Source organism: Oncorhynchus clarkii, chromosome 6 (assembly GCF_045791955.1).
Source record: "Oncorhynchus clarkii lewisi isolate Uvic-CL-2024 chromosome 6, UVic_Ocla_1.0, whole genome shotgun sequence".
NCBI classification, from domain to species: domain Eukaryota; kingdom Metazoa; phylum Chordata; class Actinopteri; order Salmoniformes; family Salmonidae; genus Oncorhynchus; species Oncorhynchus clarkii.
The window spans coordinates 22,887,457-22,913,685 of NC_092152.1; the positions used below are offsets into that span (position 1 = coordinate 22,887,457).

Below are 26,229 nucleotides of genomic sequence, written 5' to 3' on the forward strand. Positions count from 1 at the left end.
CAATAGAATAATATTCACAGGAAAGCATCTAAGATGATGAACATAATAGGCTACAGTATTTTATCAGTACTGGACTACGGAATTCTTTATGTCCTCTCTGGTGCTTCAGACTGGCCACGAAGGAAAGGAGACGAGCAAAGGAAGTTAGATAAGGAAGCCATTATACTGACGTCATTTCACAGCGCCAGTTAGTTTTTTACACAATGCGCATGCTCATCCGCGCTGATCTTTGTTGTTACATTTCCAATATGGCGCTTAGTAAGACATTTGGACAAAAACCTGTCAAATTTCAGCTTGAAGAAGATGGGGATTATTATATGATTGGGTCAGAGGTTAGTATTTTCTTTGGTTATAGTATATTTTAAGATGAGTCATTTAGTGTAATTTAGCTATAGTATAACCAACGTTAGTTACGACGTTTTGGTGCGTTTGCATGATAATTACCGGAGGGAACATTAGCAACTAGCCGAGGCGAGAGATAGCAGCTAACAGTAGCTAGCTTGTCGATAACAGTAACAGATGCTACCCTCGTAAGTTAGCTATAGCTAGTAAGCCCTTACGTTTTCTCAATTTGCCGTTTTTGATTTTAGGTAGGAAATTACCTGCGTATGTTCAGAGGTTCCTTGTATAAGAGATACCCATCACTATGGAGGAAACTGGCATCAGTGGAGGAGCGGAAGAAAATAGTGGAATCATCACACGGTTAGTAATTTAGCTAGTTAGTTAATTACCATGAAACGATAACATGGGATAACAAAGTCATACTCTTGTAATGTGGTTAATTGTTAAACACTTTCTTCACTTCTATCAGATCATGGTTACACAACCTTAGCTACCAGCGTGACCCTTCTGAAGGCATCAGAGGTAGAGGAGATCTTCGAAGGAAACGATGAGAAGTACAAAGCTATCTCCATCAGCACAGAGCCCCCAGCTTACCTCAGGTATTGTCATCAGCATTCTCTCATAAATGTTTTGCCTGGTCCTTGATGGTCTAGGTATTGTAGTCAATAAATCTTGCCTTGAAAACAGGGAGCAGAAGGGTAAGCGGAATAGTCAGTGGGTCCCCACGCTACCCAACAGCTCTCATCACCTGGATGCTGTCCCCTGCTCCACCACTATCAACCGCAGCCGCTTAGGCCGAGACAAGAAGAGGACCTTCCCGCTCTGGTGAGCCTGATTAAAACCTAAATCGCTGTCAGAACAGATGAACTCTGATGTAAAGGCCTATCATAGTCAATCATAATGTAAACAAAACTGTTTGAAACAATTTTTCAAATGTGTGACTTGTGTGTTACAAAAATGTGTTACTGTTCTCTCTCCCATGCACAGTTTTGATGACCATGATCCTGCAGTGATCCATGAGAATGCCACCCAGTCTGAGGTTCTGGTTCCAATCCGACTGGACATGGAGATAGAGGGGCAGAAGCTTAGGGATGCTTTCACCTGGAATATGAACGGTAGGATTGCATTGTAGCTCTGTCTAAAACTGGTGTCCATAACGATGGTATTTGAATCCCTTTATATCTCTTTAGTTTTCTAGAACAAAATGATTTAAACTTGACAACATTCTTGTCATCTTCTGCCCAACCACCATTTCTTCTCAGTCCTAGTTCAAGTTCTCATGTCGTACATGCTGTTGTTCCTCAGAGAAGCTCATGACTCCTGAAATGTTTGCGGAGATCCTGTGTGACGACCTGGACCTGAACCCCTTGGCCTTTGTCCCGGCCATTGCCTCAGCCATCCGCCAGCAGATAGAGTCCTATCCCACAGACAGCATCCTGGATGAACAGACTGACCAGAGGGTCATCGTCAAGGTACAACCAAGATTGTTATGTAACTTACTGTGTGTGCAACAATGTGGTGAGACCAGAGTTACAGAACTTAGACTGTGTCTGATAATTAAAAGGTGCAATTTGTAGAAATAGCACCACCATTTCCTGGTTTTAAAAATATTCAAACGTTCACCTGATTTTAGTTTGACACAATAAATGTATAGTGTAGAAAATCATTGTACCATCTAAACTGCTGTGAAATATATTTTGAATAACCAAAAATATTGTATTTATCTGTTTGAACACGATGTAAAAAAAAAACTAAAGTATAAAGAAGCTAATATAAAACTTACGGAGAGGAATCATAGAAATATCACACAAAGGTCATGCCGCGTATCAGACTTGCTTTCAATGAGAATGGCAGATCTATAACTCGCATTTCTATCTGAAATCACATAATGGACCTTTAACTGATTAGTTAAAACATGATTTCTTATCTTTACCATAAGCTAAACATCCACGTTGGAAACATCTCGCTCGTGGACCAGTTTGAGTGGGATATGTCAGAAAGGGAGAACTCCCCAGAGAAGTTTGCCCTGAAACTGTGCTCGGAGCTGGGCCTAGGGGGAGAGTTTGTCACCACCATTGCTTACAGCATCCGAGGACAACTTAGTTGGCACCAGAGGACATACGCTTTCAGGTAATATATACAGATTGGTCTTCACACCCAAGACCCGATCCGGGACCCGAATTCTACATTTTCTCACAGGTCTGGGTCCAATCTGATATAATTACACAGACCTGAGACCCGTGACAATCATAACGTGTTTCCCCTTAAGGACCCGTACAGACCTAAACGCAGCTGCTGCAGTAAAGAAAGAGAGAATTATGTTTATGTTGTTGCTCTTGCTTTTCACGAGTGGCGTGTAGCTTGTTGTTGTCCGCCAATCATAAGTCATCAAAGTGGCACTACAGTCATAGAGCCTCCGTGTGTGGCAAAATAAGTTAGGAGGTATCTAATCGCTCAGCTCCGGATAATGAAGTAGCTTAAAAATGGGCTTTTATGCTGCTTCCCTCACTGGGATCGGACCGGGTTTGGATTCAACCAGGTCTATACGGAACGGCTCTCTAACATACAGTACCAGTCAAAAGTTTGAACACACCTACTCATTCAAAGGTTTTTCTTTATTTCTACTATTTTCCACATCGTAGAATAATAGTGAAGACATCAAAACTATGAAATAACATGGAATAATGTAGTAACCAAAAAAGTGTTAAATAAATCAAAATATTTTATATTTGAGGTTCTTCAATGTAGCCACCCAAGGTAGGGGTGGTATACAGAACATAGCCCTATTTGGTAAAATACCAAGTCCATATTATGGCAAGAGCAACTCAAATAAGCAAAGAGAAATGACAGTCCATCATTAAGACATGAAGGTCAGTCAATACGTAAAATTTCAAGACATTTTAAAGTTTCTTCAAGTGCAATCGCAAAAACCATCAAGCACTATGATGAAACTGGCTCTCATGAGGACTGCCACAGGAGAGGAAGACCCAGAGTTACCTTTGCTGCAGAGGAGATGTTTAATAGAATAACTGCACCTCAGATTGAAGCCCAAATAAATGCTTCAGAGTTCAAGTGACAGACACATCTGAACATCAACTGTTCAGAGGAGACGGTGTGAGTCAGGCCTTCATGGTCGAATTGCTGCAAAGAAACCACTACTAAAGGACATCAAGAAGAAGAAGAGACTTGCTTGGGCCAAGAAACACAAACAATGGACATTAGATCGGTGGAAATCTGTCCTTTGGTCTGATGAGTCCAAATTTGAGAGTTTTGGTTCCAACCAACGTGACTTTGTGAGACGCAGAGTAGGTGAGCGGATGATCTCCGCATGTGTAGGTTCCACCGTGAAGCACGGAGGAGGTGTGATGGTGTGGGGGTGCTTTGCTGGTGACACTGTCAATGATTTATTTAGAATTCAAGGCACACTTATCCAGCATGGCTATCATAGCATTCTGCAGCAAACACCATCCCATCTGGTTTGGGCTTAGTGGGACTATCATTTTGTTTTTCAACAGGACAATGACCCAAAACACACCTCTAGGCTGTGTAAGGGCTATTTGACCAAGAAGGAGTGATGGAGGGCTGCATCAGATGACCTGGCCTCCACAATCACCCGACCTAAACCAAATTGAGATGATTTGGGATGAGTTGGACCGCAGAGTGGAGGAAAACCAGCCAACAAGTGCTCAGCATATGTGGGCACTTCTTCAAGACTGTTGGAAAAGCATTCATCATGAAGCTGGTTGAGAGAATGTCAAGAGTGTGCAAAGCTGTCAAGGCAAAGGGTGGCTACTTTGAAGAATCTTAAACATATCAAAATATATTATATCTTTAACACTTTTTTGGGTTACTACATGATTCCATATGTGTTATTTCATAGTTGTCTTCACTATTTTACAATGTAGAAAATAGTAAAAATAAAGAAAACCCCTTGAATGAGTACTGTATGTATAGCAAATACTCAAAGCGGAGCTGGTAAGAGGACTGATCTATCTCCAATAGTTTTTGTATTTGGGTGAAATGTAATAGACGTTCTTGACTTTGTAGAGTCTGTTTGTGAAGCAATGTATGAATTGGGTGAAAAGTAACTCCCCAGACAGTAACACTGACCTCTGCTTCTGTTGGGCTCCTATCCTAAAATATCCCTTTCAGCAACATGCTATTTTCCTGTTTGGCTCTGTCTCATGGTGGTGCAAGTAATTTGTTGTGGCTCTTTGTCTCCGCGCAGTGAGAACCCGCTGCCCACGGTAGAGATAGCCATCCGGAACACAGGTGAAGCTGATCAGTGGTGCCCACTGCTGGAGACACTGACAGATGCAGAGATGGAGAAGAAGATCAGGGACCAGGATAGAAACACTCGGTGGGTGGTGCTGCGTTGGACTACTGTCCTAAAAATATACTTCATGATCTATAGATGGGTTGGTTGTTTAGCAACAAAACCGACGACTGTGGCAAAACAGACGGGGTGGGCTTAGATTGTTGACATGTAAACTATATTTTGTTTCCAATATTTGTAAATTAATATTTTCAATAATGAGCACTTGTCTCTCAAATACATCGTTACAGTTGTTGGTTAGCTCGCTAGCAAATTTTAGCCATATTAGCATAGACATCCAGTCAAAACAAGACATAGTATCAAGAACAAGCTGAAACGAGAACAATTTTCCCCATGCGGCAGCTTCTTGTCATTGACCAATTAGTGAGCAAAAGATCAGATTTGGGCTGCCTGTCTAAATGCAAAGTTTGGTAAATGGACCTATCCACCTAGCTTCTGTTCATTCAATAAAATGTGTTTGTGTCGTTACTGATATTGACTCTCCGTGTACATTTACATTGCAGGCGCATGAGACGACTGGCAAACACATGGTAGTTGATGCAAGTGGAATGTCTTGCTCCTTCAACAAGACCGACAGTAGGCCATTTGATGAAGTACGAGAGTGTTGGGACTTGCTATGCTAACAGCATTAACACAGGCATTGCTTCAGCCTGTTTACCAGAGCAGGTCCTCCTCTTCACCGATCACCTCAGCTCTCTACACAGCCTACGTCCCCTCCACCACTCCATGTGTTTATTTGAGCAAAGCTCCACCACAAACACCCCCTACAATGTGCTCCCTCCCCTTCCCCTGTGTGGTGAACCTGTTCCCACTTTGACGACTGACTCTTCTACCCACCCACAGAGGAGTGAAAAAACACAGGAAAACTCAGACAATATATTCTGTTATGTTGTATTTGTTGTCTTTTTGTACATTTGAATAATTCTTACAAAAATAAAAGTGAAATGATCTTGATTGCTTTTGATAAGTGTTATGTCTTTGTAAATTATATTAGTGACCATACAACCAAATGAAAGGTTATTAAACTAATCTAGGAAGTAAAAATAAGTTTGCCGCCTTATTACATAGTTGTTGGGCTGTTTTGCATGCTTTGTTCACGCTTACAACACCCGGCACAACCCAGTTGTTGGTGGTGTGCTAAGCCATTTCTATTTGGCAGCAGTGCTTCACCCACAAAGGCAATAGTTGGAAAGTGCAGACGGTGCAGGTTCCCTCGGTAACAGGATTCCAGATAGTCGGCAGATTTATGAATGAGTCGAGCAGCAGGTCAATAACAAAGACGAGGCAAGAATTTTGTTTGCACCTGTATTTAAAAGGTGTGATTCTGTTTGAAATGGCAAATGGTTGTGTGCCATTAGTACCACAGCCAGAAATGCATGTGGTGATGGAAAGGTTGCAATGCTCATTGGCCTCTGATTGCATTTGACATTTCTAGTTATAACACTCAGTGAAAGAAGTCTGCAACAAACTCACTACGGTGGCTCCCAGTGGACACACTGAACTGTACAGATGGTACGTTGCTGCGCTCTTCATCCACATCCCTCTGAGGAGTAAACCCTCTATCCACAGCTGGATGGCTCCTGGTTTCTTCGGTGGGGCTGGGAGTATATCTTGGGTTTATATGGGGTTAGATGGTCCCCATGCTACTGCCCCTGGTCATTGGGCTCCCCTCCGTCTCCACCTTGGTCCTGCCAAAACTCTCCAGCCTGCTCCTCAGGGAGTGGGAAGTAGCCGGGGTCTTCCTCTTGGGTGTCAAACACGGTTCGACTACAACAACAACAAACAAGTGTGCAATGTGCATCAACTGACATTGCTTTGAAACATCAGACACTGAAGAATACTTTGAGGGCCCAGAGCCCAAATTTAACTTGAGAAAAGGGCAGAGTCACTAGTCAACACCCCTAGTGATATTGATACTCACAGAAGTTCTGGTGTCATCAGCAGCTTCCTGCCTCCAGGCTGGTTTGGAAACACATCTTCCAGAAAGTAGTAGATGTGTCCTACTCCAATTCCTGAGGTGGAGGAGCAAACCAGTAGCATTTACAGTGACATGACTTCACAAAATAAATAGGCCTGGCAATGACTGACCTCATTGTTAAACATACAGGAACTGTAACACAATATCCAGGGGGACACATCCTTATTGTTTGTCTGGACACATTTGAGCCTATGCTTTGTAGATACAAGAGATAAACACTGTAGACGACTGACAGCTTGGTTAAAGTAGGGGGAAACCCATATTGTTCCTCACTGCCATCTCAGGGTATGTGTGAGACACATAACATACTGTACCTAGAAGGTCAACGACAATGGAATTGCCAAGCAGCAATGAGAATCCCATGAGCACCCAGGGCAGAAACGGTGCCTGGAAGTTCAGAAGGCCGAAGAAGTTCATGCGTATGTAAGGATTCCTTCTACTCCACACATACACCAGCATGATGGTGAATGCCTGGCCCAGGAAGAATAGGTTGGCAAAGAGGCCAAACAGCTGTATAGACCTTCAAGTTAAAGACACCAGTAGAAACATTAGCTACACCTTTAATATGCCAACCTGAGATTATACCAGGTGAATAGACATGTAATTTCTCTTTGCTCAAAACACATGGCAACCCATAAAATGTATTGCTGCCTATCACAATACAAAAACATACTAATACAATTTGACCTAGAACATTACACAATAGAAGGAGGTTATTAACTGGAAAAACAACTGGAGACTACAATATATTATTCTTCAGGAATCCACAGTATGTCTACAGCTGAGACAGAACAGGGAACTGCTGGATGCCATTTTTTACTTGAATACCGGTTGGGTACATTGTGTCAGTTCTAATGTAAAGGATACAGTCATGAGGACACCCCCAAACAGGAACATATATACGAAATCTGCAGTGCGGCCTCGGAAAGACCCTTCCTCCAGCATACGACAATAACGATACCTGTTTGTCTGGTAAAGGAAAGGAACCGCAGTAACTCCAAAACAATAGACATGGGTAAGAGGGAGCCAGGGGTTCACAAATTAATTAGGAACATTCCATTTGTTTTGAGTTCAGGATGACAAATAGTGGGTTTTTTCTAACATCTTTTGTAAAAACTAAATTGAGTTTTAGATTAATAGTATTTATTTTAAGATGTCCAGACAAAAGATACAGAAAGATGATGTTGAACAAAAAACTGAATCCAAGTGAGCCGAAAAAGAGGAAGTTGGTGATCAGCCGCCATATCTGCAAAACAGAGGGGAAACGCAAGTAATATTACATGGATAGTTCACCCAAATTACAAAAGTTCACATTGGTTTCCTTATCCTGTAAGTAGTCAATGGATAAGTTATGACAGGGAAACTAATCCAAAACACAGATTGCTGTCATACCTTGTCCATGCACTCTTAGAAAAAGGGGTCCCAAAAGGGTTATTAGGCTGTCCCATAGGATAACCCTTTTGGTTCCAGGTAGAACCCTCTGTGGAAAGGGATTTATACATGGACCCCAGAAAGATTCTAACTGGAACTAAAAGGGTTCTTCAAAAGGGCTATCATGTGGACAGCCGAAGAACCCTTTTAAATTCTAGATAGCTCCTTTTTTTCTAAGAGTGTAGACTGCTTAGAGGGTAAGGAAACCGAACGTATAACGTTGTCATTTGTGTTTACTATCCCATTAAGTATGAGGTATACATTGTGTTTATTAATAGAGGTTATCTCTTACCTGGTATCTTCTAATGATAAGGTCTGGGTTGAAATAAAGCTGAAATGGGGTGATTACCTCCAATTGCTACAACCCCAAAGAAAGATAACACATTGAATGTATGAATTAATCATCATAAACAGTTACACTGTTTCAATATGGTATACCTTTAAATAACGTATAGTGAAAATGTGTTCTCTCATCTTTGAGTATGTATATATTATTTCTCTAACCAAACACGCCCAACAACCAGTGCACAGTCGGCGAGCTGTTTACTGCAAGCCTGCTGAAAAATAGATGCCACTCGTCAGTCGCTTACCACCGCTGCTGTAGTCAAAACGCAAGCTGTAGTGTACGCTCTGGTAACGGAAGGAATCTGGAAATATTCTTGAGTGAAGCTGTGAGCCATTGTCAGAATAAACTCGTTTTTGCCTATGACGCTTAATACATTTGTTGATCCATTAGGTCCGGGTGCAACAGCGATGCATCTTTAACAGAGCAACACGAAAGCGACATTATAATAGTCATGGCACGCCCCTACTTATATTAGCCAATCAGACTAGATATCTATCCATCTATTTATTTATCTGATTCACAAAAATGGACAATGTACTCAAGCTTAAATATTTTATTTGTACCAAAACACAGTACATTATTAATATTTTTGTATTTGCATAGTAAATGTGGCATTTGAGTAGAAAAACATGTTAAAACATAAAGATATGTAATCAGAACAGATGATGGCTATTTTAATTAAAGGACAATTATGTCTTGAAATGATTCTGAGCTCTATAGTCAACACCCAAAACTTTAGAAGAGATCTGCCAGGCTGCGGCTATTGGCTGTCAAACAATGACAAAAATATCACAAATACATATTTTACAGTAAAGCAGATATAATAATACTAATACTAATAATAACTCTATTTGTACAGCGCTTTTCAATACAGGTAACAAAGTGCTTCACATCATAAAATAAAAGTACTAACAAAGAAACAAAGAAAGAATAGCTAATTCAAATCATTTAAATCGTACATTAAAAGCATCTTTATGAAAGTGTGTCTTCAGCAGAGATTTAAAAAGAGCCACTGAATCTGCAGCCTGGTCTCCTCTGGCAGACCATTTCAAAGGCTAGGTTCAAAGGTTTTCCCTAATGGAAAACGCACAGTCTCCTTTCGTTTTCAACCTACACCAGATTTTGGAATGGTCAATAGTGCCCTACCAGAGGATCTCAGGCTGTATCCTGGCTAAGAAGAACAAACATATCAGTGCCCTGCACAAAATGTAATGAATGGCCCTTCCAAAAAGTAAGTTATCATCATGGCTTAGATTCACATCATGCAGCACCAAGGATGGAACATTCCATCCCTTTGGACTGACTGAGAGCACCATGGATGGACCATTATTGAATTAAGTACAGCTATCTTAGAATGAACATAAATGTGACCGTGTTACAAGTAAGACTGTGAGTAAGTGTTCATAACTTTAGAGGACAAAAAGTGTCCCTGATTGTCAGCGATTTCCAGATTTAGCACCTTAATTAGTAAAAAGAAAAAAAAGACTTCATAGAAAATTGCAGTGCCTTAAACATATTTCCCTTTAAGAAGAAAACAAACTGCAACATCTCTTGAGTAAATTAGACATCACGATACAGTTACTAACCTCCTGCAGATGGCACTGTCTTCTCAGCCCACGGTCTTTACCAACGCCTCTTCTGACCGTACACTCTTGCAAAGGGTTCTACATTGAATCCAAAATGGTTCTACTTGGAACCAAAAGGGTTCTACCTGGAACCAACAAGGGTCCTTCAAAGCGTTCTCCTATGGGGACAGCCGAAGAACCCTTTAAGGTTCTAGATAGCACCAGAGAGTAAAACCCAACCCAGCAACAAATAAATACAACTATATAGCTGCACATGAAGTCCAAACTCTGAGGAAACATTTGAATTAGTGTTTTCCTGAGAAGAAAAAAAGGATCTAGTCCATTCAGTGTTAAGATAATGAGTAAACAAAAACATATTTGAGGAATAGCAAACATTTTGTGGAAATCACTCAAGTTAAGTAATAAAGTCTTTACCTAAATAATTTGTCTCTGGTCTTGTTACGCAAAATGGTCTTGTTCCCCAAAATGCACAAGATTATAATGTTGTATTTGAAAGGACCATAAGGACAAGAGCATGGTTGGACTTGACTTGGACTTGAATTTGATCTTGAGAGCATTATCACCTAATGATACTCATACATTTCTGCAACCAAAGAAGTCCATGTGAAAATAGCGAGGATACCCCTGTAGTGAATTCATCTCCACAGGATCAAACTTCCAGTACTGCCTCCCTCTGATAAAGTGGGCATAGCCTGTCAATGGGGGAAAAAATCTATTCATCAATACAATTAAATCATTATCCTATGAGCTAACATTCAATGTCGGACTCACTCCCAAATTGAGGTGATTAGGTGATTCACTCATAATATTACCATATTGGTCCTTGAAGGCTGCGTCGACATCACTGGGAATGCCGCGCCAGTCCTGCATGTTGCGAGGGTAGATAGAGTCGACGCGGTTCTCCTTGGGGCTAAACCTCCAGTAGCTGCCTGACCTGAATAAGTAGGTGTTGTAGTTGTTGTCCTGGCCCCAGAGCAGAGCTGCCTGGATGTGGGAGACTGACAGGCCAAGGCTCTGCACAGAGTCTGGCCCTGTGATCTGTCTCTCTGCATCAAACACCCAGTAGCTTTGACCTGCAATAGCGCGAGAGAGAGAGAGAGAGGAGAGAGAAGAGAGAGAGAGAGAGAAGAGAGAGGAGAGAGAGAGAGAGATACAGTAGATGCCCCTGCTGTGGGATCTGGGCTATGTTTTCATAGTTTCCATAACTCTTACCTATTCAACACTCTTGTCACTCTTGACATGCCCTACTTAAAGTTGCAGAATAACACTTTTCTGGCTAACCAAAAAGTTAATAAAGCTATAATGCAGTTGTTTTCCTGCTTGTCTGCCTAAATGTATGTTAACCTGTTAGTTTTCAACTTGGGGCTTACCTAATCCTACACTTATAAAATATAACTAACCACAGCACAATATCTATGTCACCTACCTTGAAAGAACCAGATATTCCCTGATTGGTCTTCAAAGGCTGCATCAATGCTCTCTGGAATCCCCCTCCAATGGCGGGATGCCAGTGCGGGGTAGCCTGCCTCCAGCCGCCCCTCCCGAATGCGCCACACATAGCGTGACTTAAAGAAAAACAGCTCTCCGCGAATCATAGACACAGCATCGAAGTCTGTCTGGCAGGCGTCAGGCTGGAGACAGAAAGAGGACCACTAGACTCTTAGAAGAAACTGTGCTATCTAGAACCAATAAGGGTTGTTCAGCTGTCCCCATAGGATAACCCTTTGAAGAACCCTTTTTATTTCCAGGTAGAACCCGTTTGGTTTCCATATAGAATCCTTTCCACAGCGGGTTCTACATGGAACCCAAAAGAGTTATACCTGGAACCAAAAAGGGTTCTACCTGGAACCAAAAAGGGTTCGCCTCTGGGGAGAGCCGAAGAATCCTTCTGAAACCCTTTTTTTCTAAGAGTGTAGTGCATTTCCATACTGTCGTATCACATTTATTCTTGTGTGGCTAGTATCTCAGTTGTATTGTGTGTCTTATATTGTGATTATCTGCCTGTGTATCACCTCCAAAGAAAAATATGGCGAGATTAACACTCACAATACTACTAATGATCTCATTGGTATCTGTAGTGATTTGTGGCAGTGGTTGGGGTGGAGATGGGGGCTGGACATGTGGACGAGGGCCATACAGGTATTGGATCCCCAGCTTGTCATCCTCGCTCAGCTCCAGGGGATAGGAGAAGCTGTAATAGGGGGACATCACTGCGCCCGGTTCCTGGGAGTGCTGCAGGCCAAGAACATGCCCAAACTCATGAGCAGCCACTTGGAGGAGGTCTGTGCCTGCAGTAGAGTCAGGGCGAGGGTCACACCTCCAGAGATAATACACTACAACTGTAGAAATACCTCCTGACTTTACTCATTTTACATAGAGCTCTATGTAAATCAACTCTCCATATTTCCTGCATGTTCCCTGCCAAGAAAACACTCACCCATGTAGTTGCCAAGGGACCACGCCTCATCATAGTCAAAATGGATGTCGCCCTCCCTGTGGGTCTTGGGGAAGAAGGCATGGGCTAGAATGCCCCCAGGGCCGTCAAAGGGCAGGTTATCTCCATGCCAGTAACTACAGTAGAGATCCATATGAGGGCAGGTTATCTCCATGCCAGTAACTACAGTAGAGATCCACATGAGGGCAGGTTATCTCCATGCCAGTAACTACAGAAGAGATCCATATCAGGGCAGGTTATCTCCATGCCAATACCTACAGTAGAGATCCATATCAGGGCAGGTTATCTCCATGCCAGTAACTACAGTAGAGATCCATATCAGGGCAGGTTATCTCCATGCCAGTAACTACAGTAGAGATCCATATCAGGGCAGGTTATCTCCATGCCAGTAACTACAGTAGAGATCCATATCAGGGCAGGTTATCTCCATGCCAGTAACTACAGTAGAGATCCATATCAGGGCAGGTTATCTCCATGCCAGTAACTACAGTAGAGATCCATATCAGGGCAGGTTATCTCCATGCCAGTAACTACAGTAGAGATCCATATCAGGAAAGCGCTGGCTGAGCAGTAACTTAAAATCGGACATTTGAATACACATACGCGTACCTAGTGAAGTCAATGACAATGTCAGCCTTTCCACTGCTGACCTCAGTGAATGTGAGGGGTGTGACCTCACTCCACACTCTCAGGGCTTCCATCAGGACACGCCGCACTTTGTCTTCGCTCATCTGCCAGGGGAAACTAACCACTCTGAGGAAGAAAGATGTATAGATATAAACAGATATAAATCAGAGGACGTAAACTCCACGCACACACGCACACACACACTCCATAGTCTGTAGCCTGTAGAAACACACCAGAGACTACCAGCCTTGTTGCATACCTAGAACCTCCCTCTCATTTGATATCTAACCATCAAATCAACAGATAGGTGTGCTGTTACATAGACCCTCAGGCTCTGTAAAATAACAGTGTATCATAGTCCTGTTCCTTCCAGTTTACTTCATCTGTAAAGTCTCATTAGCCCATCATGGCTTCCCCTCTCCTCTCTCTGAACGGCTTCTTAAATTCCATTGCATTTTGATAAAGAACAGCCACAATGAGAGGAACCAGGGTAGACACAGACAAAGAGGCAGCAGCCAGTCGACAGACAGCCCAGCCCAGACAATCCATACAGTGAGTCTCAGAAGGAGGAAAAGTAATACCATAAAAGCTACTTTATGACCAAATCAGGAGACTAATGATGGATAGAGTAACACTGGATTCTGAACATACAGTACCTTCCCCACCAACACAGGCAAATATGCACCAAAACAGGATACAAATACTATTTCCTTTGTTGGGACCAAGTCCATCTCTAAATACAAGCTGTTCACGAGTGTGGTTATGCTATAATAATAATAATAACAATAATAATATTATTATCCTTACTTGTAGGTGAGGTCAGTTTTCTCCAAGCGCCCCCCAAACAGGACAAAGCGTTTCTGCCTGTGTCTCCCCCTGTAGATGACATCCTTCAGTGTGGGGTAGTCAGGGACGCCACACCGGGGGCGGTTAGACTCCTCAGTGTTGTTAGTTACCAGTGCTGCTTTTACAGGGTCTCCTATGGCCAAGGCTGTGTCTTTGAGTGTGTCCTGAGGATGGGCCACTCTTCCTCTCTTCTTTACGTCATGGAGATCAAACCTCTGGAGACATCCCTTTGAAACAGCAGGATCATGAGCAACATTTATTAGATAACATGTTTACAAAAGTGTCACTTATAAGGATGAACAACTTTAATTAAAATGCATTAGAAAACAATAGATTTGGTGCAAATATGTATCCCAATGCATTGCACTTTTTTGGAATCCATGCATGCACTGACATTGCCTTAAAGGTAAATGTTAAAAAAAACATTCTACTTCACATTCATCATCTCCAGCACCACCCTAACATCAACATATGTGAAAATGGTGCGTTCCTATGTTTTGTAGTAAAATAGATAGAGAAAGATTAGTAGACAATTAGTAGGCAATTAGTAGGCAATGCCTACTCACATGCACACAGATGATGTCATTAGAAACACTTATCTTCCTCTACCTATTTTACTACAAAACATAGAAAAGCACCATTTTCACATATATTGATATTGGGGTGGTGCTGGAGATTATGAATATGAAGTTGAAAAAATGTGAAGTTTCCCTTTAACATGATTGCTAGTATCTCTGCGAGTGGGAGTATTAGAGGTCAATAATAACTGGAAATAAGTAAACAAACAAAAATTGCCTGTCAGAGAGTGTTTCCCTTGTTGACTTGGAGTGGGCTTGTAGCTTACTTTACTGTCAGTTATCATTACACATAGGAACTATTACAGTAAATATCCCCCTGCAGAACCCAGAGGAAATGACTTTGCTCATCACCTCCTACCTCAAGCATAAATTACAGAGAGGAGAAATACTGTCAGTGGCACAGCGTCTCCATGGCTTTTTGAAGTTGTACAATTCAAGGCCTTTTACAGCTTTGCAATTCGGGAAGCATTGGGGTGCTCTTCATGATCACAAATGTCTTTACATTTCCTCTGACACTGCTACTGTAAAACACATTGGATTTCTTAATGCACTAAGAACACGAGGATGTAGCGTATTCTACACTCTTAGAAAAAAGGGTTCCAAAAGGGTTCTTCTGCTGCGCCCATAGGAGAACCCTTTTTGGTTCCAGGTTAGAACCCTTTTTGGTTTCAGTTAGAACCCCTTTGGGTTCCAAATAGAACCCTCTGTGGAAAGGGTTGTACATGGAACCCAAAAGGGTTCTCCTATGGCAGGGTTCCCCAACTGGCGGCCTGTGGGCCGGGTGGTTTTATTAGGCCCCACAAGTTTTCTGAGTAAAAAAAAAAAAATTCATTGTGGAATTTCATTGTTGGACATAAAAGACTGTAAAAACAACAGGAAATCAGCTCCAAGTGATTTTAATTTAAGAATTCCCATGTATAATAGACAGACATGTGACCGTATACAAATGTAAGCAAGGTTTGAAATTATTATGTTTTAGTCTAACATTATATCTGTTTGGGCTTCTTGCGGGCAATTTGCAGTCTACAAAATTTTTGTAATTATGCTCAGGCCCTCCTACCATCCACTCCAGAAAAAATCGTCCCGCGGCTGAATCTAGTTGATGATCGCTGTCCTATGGGGACAGCCGAATAACCCTTTAAGGTTCTAGATAGCAAATATTTTTCTAAGAGTGTAGCGTATTCTAGATGAACGATAATCAGACATAAGTCCTAATCATTCTGTCATTGTGTCAAGCCAGTCCTCCCTCTGGTAGCCTACTGCTTTGTGAGGCTTTAGTGTTGTGGAGTTGTGGGATAATGGGAACAATGCCCAGCAGGATTTGTGGAATGTGCTCCAGACCTCAAAACGAGAGGGCCTTACCCTGAGTTATGTGCCCCAATCAAGGAAGAAACACTAGACAGCAGAACTCTCAGTCATTCCGCCTGCATTTCACTTTGTAATTTAACCCAAATATATGGATCTTGGGCTTGCACTCTAATCTAGTTTGGCAATAAGATGTATACCCAACTGCATGAGAATGGGAGTGTGGGCTATCTACAGTGCATTGTAAAGCGTGGCTAACAAGCAGGAGGAGTGTGCACTCAACATATTTCAAAAAGGGAAATGAGAAGAGAAATTAGTGCTGTTGACAAGTTGCTGACAATAACTCCCTCCCATCTGTCAAAAGGATCAGTCTAGCCCCTGAGGTGAGAGAAAGCACAGCTCCTCCCCTCAGATTGCCAACAGGGTAATGGCCAAAGTTCACTTCCATGGTGTCACAAGGGTTGTACCATGAACTTATGAAAGCTTTGACTGTCCTCAAATTGCCTGTCTTTGTTTACATTTATGGCATGTACTGCATATGCTCTTCTGCACGTATGTCCACTGAGCAGACAGTCTGGACACATATTAAAATTTGTGCATGTCACGCCCTGACCATAGAGAGCTTTTTATTCTCTATGTTGGTTAGGTCGGGGTATGACTAGGGTGGGTCATCTAGGTAATTATATTTCTATGTTGGCCTGGTATGGTTCCCAATCAGAGGCAGCTGTTTATCGTTGTCTCTAATTGGGGATCATATTTAGGCAGCCATTTCCCCTTTGTGCTTTGTGGGATCTTGAATATGTATAGTTGCCTGTGAGCACTATAGTAGCTTTGCGATTTATTGTTTTCTTTGAGTTTCACTACCTAATAACGAGGATGGAACCATACCACGCTGCATCTTGGTCCACTCGTTATAAAGATCGTGACAGTGCATTGGTTGTGTATACCCAACACGTGGTGTTCAGTGGTGTCGTCTTCTGACGTGTATTGTGATATATTTGAGTAAAATTGCTTTCATTACTCATATCTGCTGTCCTGCGCCTGACTCATCTCACCAGCTACACACAGACGTAATTACAGAATTACTCACCTTCGAATAGATTCAGCAGGAGTAGTCGCCCTCCCTGTGGAGGTAGAGGACCATGTTGCAATGTCTGAACACCGCCATGGATCGCGTGTTACAGATGATGGATCATTGGGAGAGAGCAGGAGGTCATCCAGCGCCTTCACCAGCCCCACTACAACAGGCCCCACTGTCCACCCCTCCTTCACCCGGTCCCAGCGGGAATCCGCTTGAGCTCCCGAGGGAGTATAATGGGACGGCTGCCGGATGTCAGGGGTTCCTACTCCAGCTGGAGCTCTACCCGGCGGCCGTCCATCCGGCTCCTTCGGAACGTGAGAGCGTGTCCGCCCTTGTCTCCTGCCTCTCAGGCAAAGCCCTGGACCATTACACAGAGTTCACCCGCCGCTTTCGGGCAATTTTCGACCACCCGCCTGCGTGTCGAGCGGTGGGTGAACGTCTGTTTCACCTGAGGCAGAGGACTAGGAGCGCGCAGGATTTCCGGACCCTGGCCTCCAGCACGGGATCCATCCTGATCGATGCAGTCTGCGCGAGGACGTTCGTCGGGAATTGGCCTGCCGAGACACCACCCTCACGTTGGACCTTCTGGTGGATCTGTCCATCTGTCTGGACACCCTGCTGGCTGCCCGCGGACGTCCAGATCGGAGCCTGTCAGTTCCATCCCCCAGGGCGACCGGAAAAGGGGCCATTCCCTCCACCATCTGTGGCTGCAGAGGGCACACTGCTGGGGAAGTTCCTCAGGGAGTCAAGGCAGCAGGCAGGGCACTATCGTGTCACCCCAGGTGAGTCGGCACCAGGCTCACCCAGAGCCCCCTGTTGCTCACATGTATGTGTTTATTACATTTCCTGAGTTTTCCCCGCATTCCCAGCATAAGGCACTCGTAGATTCAGGCGCCGCTGTGAATTTGATTGACCGTTCATTTGCTCATAGTTTAGGGACCCCCTTGTTCCTGTGGATATGCCCTTCCCTGTGCACGCCCTAGATAGTCGACCATTAGGGTCAGGGCTGATTAGGGAGGTCACCACTCCCCTAAGCATGGTTACGCAGGAGGGTCAAAAGGAGAGAATCAGTCTCTTCCTTATTGATTCTCCTGCGTTTCCTGTGGTGCTGGGCATACCCTGGTTGGCCTGTCATGACCCCACTGTTTTCTGGCAACAGAGGGCTCTCAAAGGGTGGTCACGAGAGTGCTCAGGGAGGTGTGTAGGAGTTTCCATTGGTGCGACTACGGTGGAAAGTCCAGACCAGGTCTCCACCGTGCGCATCCCCTCGCAATATGCAGATTTGGCTCTCGCCTTCTGTAAGAAGAAGGCGACTCAATAACCACCCCATCGACGGGGGGATTGTGCGATAAATCTCCTGGTAGACGCAGCACTTCTCAGGAGTCACGTGTATCCCCTGTCACAGGAGGAGATGGCGGCTATGGAAACATATGTCTCCGAATCCCTGGGGCAGGGATACATTCGGCCCTCCACTTCACCTGCCTCCTCGAGTTTCGTTTTTGTGAAGAAGAAGGATGGAGGTCTGCGCCCGTGTATTGACTATCGAGGTGTCAATCAGATCACTGTGAGGTACAGCTACCCGCTGTCACTCATCGCCAGTGTGATCGAGTCAATGCACGGGGCGCGCTTCTTCACAAAATTGGATCTCAGGAGCGCTTACAACCTGGTGCGTATCCGGGAGGGGGCCGAGTGGAAGACGGCTTTTAGTACCACCTCAGGGCACTATGAGTACCTCGTCATGCCGTACGGGTTGATAAATGCTCCATCAGTCTTCCATGCCTTTGTTGATGAGATTTTCCGGGATCTGCACGGGCAGGGTGTAGTGGTGTATATATCGATGACTTTCTGATATACTCCGCTACACGCGCAGAGCATGTGTCCCTGGTGCGCAGGGTGCTTGGTCGACTGTTGGAGCATGAGAAATGTCTGTTCTTCCAACAGTCCGTCTCCTTCCTAGGGTACTGCATTTCCACTTCAGGGGTGGAGATGGAGAGTGACCGCATTTCAGCCGTGCGTAATTGGCCGACTCCCACCACGGTAAAGGAAGTGCAGCGGTTTCTAGGGTTTTCCAACTACTACCGGAGGTTTATCCAAGGTTTTGGTCAGGTAGTGGCTTCCATTACCTCACTGCTAAAGGGGGGACCGGTATGACTGCAGTGGCTGGCTGAGGCGGACAGGGCTTTTGGTCACCTGAAGGCTCTGTTTACCTCGGCTCCCATGCTGGCCCATCCAGATCCCTCTTTGGCGTTCATAGTGAAGGTGGATGCATCCAAGGCTGAGATAGGAGCCGTGCTCTCTCAGCGCTCGGGCACGCCACCAAAGCTCCGCCCCTGTGCTTTCTTTTCGAAGAAGCTCAGCCCGGCGGAGCGAAACTATGATGTGGGGGACCGGGAGCTGTTGGCTGTTGTCAAAGCTCTGAAGGCGTGGAGACATTGGCTTGAGGGGGCTAAACACCCTTTCCTTATCTGGACTGACCACCGCAATCTGGAGTACATCCGGGCGGTGAGGAGACTGAACCTTTGCCAGGCAAGGTGGGCCATGTTGGGCTCTGTCCTACAGACCAGGTTCCCAGAATGCTAAGGCAGATGCACTGTCCCGGATGTATGACACAGAGGAGCGGCCCATGGATCACACTCCCATACTTCCGGCCTCTTGCCTGGTGGCACCGGTGGTGTGGGAGCTGGACGCGGATATCGAGCGGGCGTTACGCACAGAGCCCACTCCCCCACAGTGTCCAGCTTAGCGCCTGTACGTTCCGTCTACTGTCCGCGGATGTTTGATCTATTGGGCCCACATGTCACCCTCCTCTGGTCATCCTGGCAAGACGGTGCGTTGCCTTAGTGGGAAGTACTGGTGGTCCACCTTGGCCAAGGACGTGAGGGTTTATGTGTCCTCCTGCTCAGTGGGCACCCAGTGCAAGGCTCCCAGGCATCTGCCCAGAGGGAAGTTACAACCCCTACCCGTTCAACAACGGCCGTGGTCGCACCTGTCGGTGGGCTTCTTGACGGATCTTCCTCCCTCGCAGGGCAACACCACGATCTTGGTCCTTGTGGATTGGTTTTCTAAGTACTGCCGTCTCCTCCCTTTGCCCGGTCTCCCTACGGCACTACAGACTGCGGAGGCCCTGTTCACTCACGTCTTCCGGCACTACGGGGTGCCTGAGGACATAGTCTCTGATCAGTTCACGTCCAGGGTCTGGAGAGCATTCATGAAACGTCTGGGGGTCTCGGTCAGCCTCACCTCAGGTTTTCACCCCAAGAGTAATGGGCAGGTGGAGAGAGTAAACCAGGATGTGGGTAGGTTTCTGCGGTCATATTGCCAGGACCGGCCGGGGGAGTGGGTGGCGTCCATCCCTTGGGCAGAGATGGCCCCGAACTCACTTTGCCACTCCTCCACTAACCTCTCTCCCTTCCAGTGCGTACTGGGGTATCAGCCGGTTCTGGCACCTTGGCATCAGAGCCAGATCGAAGCCCCTGCAGTGGACGAATGGTTTAAGCGCTCAGAGGAGACCTGGGAGCCCACCCATGTGCACCTGCAACGGGCCGTGAGGCGGCAGAAGGGGAGCGCCGACCGCCACCACAGTGAGGCCCTGGTGTTCGCACCGGGGGACCGGGTCTGGCTCTCGATCCAAAATCTGCCCCTCCGCCTGCCCTGCCGGATGCTGGGTCCGTGGTTTGTGGGGCCATTCAAAGTCCAGAGGAGAGTGAACGAGGTATGCTACAGGTTACAGCTTCCCCCAGATTACCGTATTAATCCCTCATTCCATGTGTCTCTCCTCAGGCCTGTGATGGCCGGTCCACTCTAGGAGTCTGAGGTGGGGGAGGTTCCTACCGCCAGTGCCGGTGGAGGACGTCTTGGACCCTTCGTTGCTGCGGGAGTTCCACCGTCTCCATCCGGATCACCCTGCGCCTCGTCCTCCGGGTCGTCCCCGAGGTCAGTGTCGGCGCGCTGCTGGAGCCGCGCGTCAAGGGGGGGTACTGTCACAACTTCCGCCGAAGTCGATCCCTCTCCTTGTTCGGGCGGTATTCGGCGGTCGACGTCACCGGCCTTCTAGCCATCGCCGATCCACTTTTCATTTTCCATTTGTTTTGTCTTACACACCTGGTTTCAATCCCCCAATTACTTGTTCATTATTTAACCCTCTGTTCCCCCATGTTTGTTTGTGAGTAATTGTTTATTGTATTGCGGTCTGTATTTGTGGCCTTGTATTTATACGACGTGTATAAATATATATATTTGAGTAAAATTGCTTTCATTACTCATATCTGCTGTCCTGCGCCTGATTCATCTCACCAGCTACACACAGGCACATTACATAGATGACCACTCTGGGTAGTAGAGCTATTGGAGGAGCAGAGGTCCCCAGACAATATTGACTTGTCTGCAGCCGGTTTGCGTGTTCCCACATCATCTGAGAGCAGACAGAGGATATCCTTATAGGAGTCTCTGGCACAGTGTTTCTCAGCTAAGCCCTGGGAGACACAGTCAGTCCATCATCTTCTGTCCTGATGACTATGCAAGATGCCATTTACGAAGTAGTTCACCCTCCAAAAGAGGGCTCTAGGTGACTCAGGATGTTTTATCATTGTGTTTGTGAACCAACGTGTTTTGGGAGGGGGATCCATTACATGTATGGACACATCTAGCTTCTGGTTACAGTGATGACACGATCTGTGAGTCACTGCAGTGGAGTGACAGAGTGGTATTCAAAGAGCACAACTCAACATGTCTGTACAAGTATACAAGTATCCTAAAGCCTAGACATTATAAAATGTGGATATTCTGTCAGTTCTTGTAAGAATTTGTAAAAAGGAGGACACTTAAACCCTTTCATATAGGAACAATACTAGAGGACATTGTCTGCAAACGGAGCAACTTGGTAATGTTTACACAATGCATCAGATATGGTCTTGGAGAGGGTATGTATACTACTGAGTAAATACAGACAAACTGTTTCACTATAACAGGATAGAAGATTCAACTGATGAGGTGAAAGATAGATGCACCACTATCAACACATGTCTTGGTATCTGCCTCCTTATCCTCCTTAATCCAATACATCAGCCACAATCAGTAACACCAGGCAATAGAAAATAGGTTGCAAATCTCCTGGGTTCTTACTGTGCTCTTTTATCTTTCCTGGCAAACAAACTTCCTCCCCTGAGACCTCAGGCTTCCAGATTCTCTGTCTGCCAAGCAGAGAATCAGGGGGATAATGCCACCCTCACCTTGTATGACCTGATCACACATTAACTGGGTTTTGTGACCTGCTGTGACTTAATTCAATAGGTGGATGCTATGGAAACTGAGGCTAGTAATCTCTGATGTCACTTCCAGTCTCATGGGTGTCTGGCAGTCAGTTTGGCCAGAGGACAGAACTAATGGAGCAAAACAGGAAGAAAAACCAAGGGACATGGCTTTTATTCACAAAGGGATATCCAAACATTGAGCCCATCGTATTATTTTCCCTCCATTTTCCCTGTGAGAGCAAACAGGCTCTGTGTTTCCTGACCCAGATACAGAGAAACTTGTCCCTGCTTGTATAATCACTAACTCTTTTGTCAACAATGGGAAACAAATTGACAAAACTACAGATTATGCTTTCCAGTTCAGTTAACAAGTAGACATAACAATTAATTATTATTTGCATGTGTTGCCATCGCAGCTGCAAGTAATTTCGGTAAAGGAAGAGAGTAGAAACTAAACTAACAATTTTTTCCTCCATGACATTGAGGGGACGTTTGTCATACTTGGTCCTTCCTACAGTTGGTTTACAGTAGACTACCTCAGACATTCTCAAATTAATGAGTTTGCATTTTTTCCAGTTTTCATCAAGAAGCCGATAATCTCTGTCATTGAGGCAGTAGGCTAATATTGCAAGTTATCAGCAATATATAATCTAAAACATCAATTTGGACAATAAAACACCCCCAATGGCAATGTGGAGCTTCCCTCTTTAACCTCTCATTCACAGTTGTTGACAAAATGTCTTTACAGACCAGCTATTATCGTTTCCTGCCCTGCGGAGACAAGAACTCAATTACCTTCTCTATTTACCACACGCCCATACCATGCAGGACTTTCAGTTGTGCCATGGTAGCACAAATGTTACATATCAGATCAATTAACATTGCATGAAGGTTGAAAATAAAAGCCTTTTAGATGTCAGTGTTGATGTTGTGGCAGTGGCTCTGTGAAGTTTCTAAATGCCACATTGCTTAGACTTAGTCCCATTCTGGGAGGGTTATGTGTTTGACAGATAAATATTTTTGTTTAGGATTAATGAGGCAGTGTTTAAAGGGCAAATCAGCAATTGGAACAATAATAAAGCTTCTCCCAGCCCTGTTTCGGTAAAAAGCTGAGGGACGGGCTGGAAACATGTAACCACTCTCAAATTCATAGACAGAGCTATGAATGCAAGGACTGATCATCCTTGACATCAAACTTATAGTTTTAACCATGTTTTAAGGCTATATAGTGTTTGTTTACATTTACTTTGTTGACAAACATTCAAGTGAAACAAGCTTATATTTTAGCGTTTGATCGGGTACCTTAATCTAAGATCATAAGTCATTTATAAATTATGTTCTTCAAAAATCAATGGATACATATCACAACTGTATAAATCCAAAAATGGATGTAGCAACTGCTGATTGCCACTTTAAAATATGATGTTGTAATATACTCATTTCATATCGGTCATCTTCGAAAGATATGACACTTTGTCCACTGCACAGGTTCATCATCTTAACACTAACATGCTGACCAGACCGAACACGAGCGACGCAAAATAAATGTAGAAATCCATGTTATTCAATTATTGCATCCACACTGATTGCGTGCGCCAACGAGCGTCTGCGATGCAAAGGGCTAAAATAGAAGTCATTCCTATTTCTGACGCAGATCGAGCTGAAAGTCCTGCCTCTCCCATCTCCTCATTGGTTTATAGAAGCAGGACCCCACGCGCCATCTCCTCATTGGTTATACCCACGTGGATGATTGAAAGACGAACTGTTTTGCCAGTAGTCGTGGTAAAACTATGAAAGTTTAGATGTGATCACCATATAAATTCAAAGATGAAAAAGCCTGGAAGGAGGAGAGATGACTTGAAACGATTCGGTTGGCCGTTTTACGTGTAGATTAATTGTCGGAGTAGAGGACCATGTGCAGTTCAGATAAAAATAAAAATAAAAATATTTATTTTCCCAGTTCAGGTAAAATAACAACTCAATGTTTATATCCCAGGACAAATTAGCTAGCAACAGCAAGCTAGCTAAATAGGACAAATTAGCTAGCAAGAGCAAGCTAACTAGCCATACATGTTTAATGCTTTTCGACCTGTCCCCAAATGAATGTCATTGGTTTAGAGTTTGTTTCGCTATTTTAACCTGCGTGTCGTGAACGCGTTTGGTGTGGGGGGACAAAATACATTTATGCACGATAGCGCACGCGCGCAGCCGGTTTGGGTTCCGTGTAAGTATTGACATAGAGCCCTTCTAATAATACTGAGCATAAAATCGACAAGATTATTTGTTTTGACAGATGGGTTTTAAACATTTAGCAGGTTGGTGTCGGTCAACCAGGGCGAAGCATAATCATAACTGTAATAAAGCACACTGTAGTGTGGGTATAGCACACTGAACATTCGAAAAAGCCTGGAAAACTGGGATTCACAACTAAGAACTTTTCTGCACTCTCATGTGTGCATGATTTGAAATAGCAGGTGAATTGGGAATGCACTAATAATAATTGGCAGTGACTTGCAACACCGATAAAACTTCCAGTAATTGCACTATCAAGCTATTTGTGTCTGCTGAAAGATATTATCAAACAAAGAAAAAGTAATACAACTAAAGTATTCTGCACTCACCGGCGTCGCTTTGTAGCTGATTGCTTCGGGCACTGGCGAACAATGCATGCTTCGGAGGCATTGCAGCATAAAGACGCAAGATAGGACAGAAGTCTGCATCATTATCATCATCTTTTTGACCGGTGGACAGCTCTTTCTTCAGCTCTCTCTTCAGCCGAAGAGTGACGGCGCAGCTTCTTGTGGGCTCTTATATAGGTTCTGATTCTTTCTTCTTTCTTCAGCTCTCTCTTCAGCCGAAGAGTGACGGCGCAGCTTCTTGTGGGCTCTTATATAGGTTCTGATTCTTTCTTCTTTCTTCAAATACGCGTTTTACAGTCTGGACTCTGGAGTGATAATACCACCCGCAACAACGTAACATTTAACCCATTTTGTGCTGCGCTAACATGGATTTTTTTGGATTCAAAACGGATGATCTACCTGCAATTGAAAGAATAGGAAACTAATGCATTTTCTCTTTGGAAAAAATGACTTATGTGAAACTCAAATGTGTTATTCATCAATAAATATTTCAACAACGCTATTGAAGGTGTTGGTTTATTTTCGGATTGATATTAATACACGCATGGCTATTCATTTCAGCCAACTGGTAATGAATGACACATACTGTAGGCTACATACATTTCGTTTGCAACAAGTTGTGCGATTGTTTCCATATAACAACAGCCCATTCACCATTTGTGTCTTTGATTTTGGAAATAATGTGTCACAACAACTCTCATAACCCAAACTTTGTCCCTAGGAGTGGTGCCCATCTCCAAATTGACAACAGTCACACCAGCCACAAAAAAGCTGCAAAATCCACAGCAAGGCACTTAAGCAACAGCAAGGCATTCAAACTCTATTTAAGTTCATTTCAGTAAGGATGGGCATTATATAACAGGATTGGGGAGTTTAACAGGGCTAGTCTATTTAATTACTGACATACAGGTAGGCACAGGGAAAAAGCCCTAATAAATCTAATTTTTCTGAAAGAGAATTACAACACACAAACCACAGTGGGCTTGTTAACAGAAAGTTATAGTATAAAGAGGCGTGTGTGTTTGTGTGTGTGCGTGCGTGTTTGTGTGTGTGCGTGTGTGCGTGCTCGTGTGTGTGAATGACTTTGAAATTGCTGACTAAAACTAACTAAAGCTTTTCAAGGACTTGAAGACTTGAGTGGACACCCAACAAGAAGGTAAGACCTTCCAGGAAATAGATTCCCAATAATCCAGTGCTGTGCCCACTGCCCATCCTTCTTGATTACTGTTTATAACTATGTCACTACTAAGTTTCTCTCTTGAACCAGGGCCAGGTGGCTGAACACTGACCTCAGCATCCCTCTCAACCACCTCATCTCACCTACCTCATTGGCCCCCTGTTGGTCAGACAGATACATGATGAGGTGAATACCTTTGTTCAGGTGACATGAACTCAATGAATAGTATGGACTATTGCCTAGCATTATGCTC

General features: G+C 44.2%; 2 protein-coding genes across 2 annotated transcripts; one reads left to right on the plus strand and one right to left on the minus strand.

Annotated features, from left to right (window-relative positions):
• Positions 1-184: 184 nt before the first annotated feature.
• Positions 185-5,632, plus strand: LOC139410800 (SWI/SNF-related matrix-associated actin-dependent regulator of chromatin subfamily B member 1). Its single transcript, XM_071156321.1, has 9 exons — positions 185-332; positions 591-702; positions 812-941; positions 1,030-1,167; positions 1,330-1,457; positions 1,648-1,814; positions 2,282-2,472; positions 4,571-4,702; positions 5,182-5,632. The coding sequence occupies exons 1-9, from the start codon at positions 204-206 to the stop codon at positions 5,210-5,212; spliced, it is 1,158 nt and encodes a 385-aa protein (XP_071012422.1). The 5' UTR covers positions 185-203; the 3' UTR covers positions 5,213-5,632.
• A 485-nt stretch (positions 5,633-6,117) lies between these two features.
• LOC139412330 (stromelysin-3-like) lies at positions 6,118-25,032 on the minus strand. Its single transcript, XM_071159165.1, has 16 exons — positions 24,782-25,032; positions 13,909-14,174; positions 13,084-13,227; positions 12,457-12,590; positions 12,066-12,307; positions 11,446-11,650; positions 10,832-11,092; positions 10,599-10,711; positions 9,813-9,820; positions 8,678-8,846; positions 8,380-8,445; positions 7,829-7,902; positions 7,524-7,617; positions 6,971-7,166; positions 6,600-6,690; positions 6,118-6,445 (listed from the first exon to the last, which is right to left on the minus strand). The coding sequence occupies exons 1-16, from the start codon at positions 24,890-24,892 to the stop codon at positions 6,322-6,324; spliced, it is 2,298 nt and encodes a 765-aa protein (XP_071015266.1). The 5' UTR covers positions 24,893-25,032; the 3' UTR covers positions 6,118-6,321.
• Positions 25,033-26,229: the final 1,197 nt, after the last annotated feature.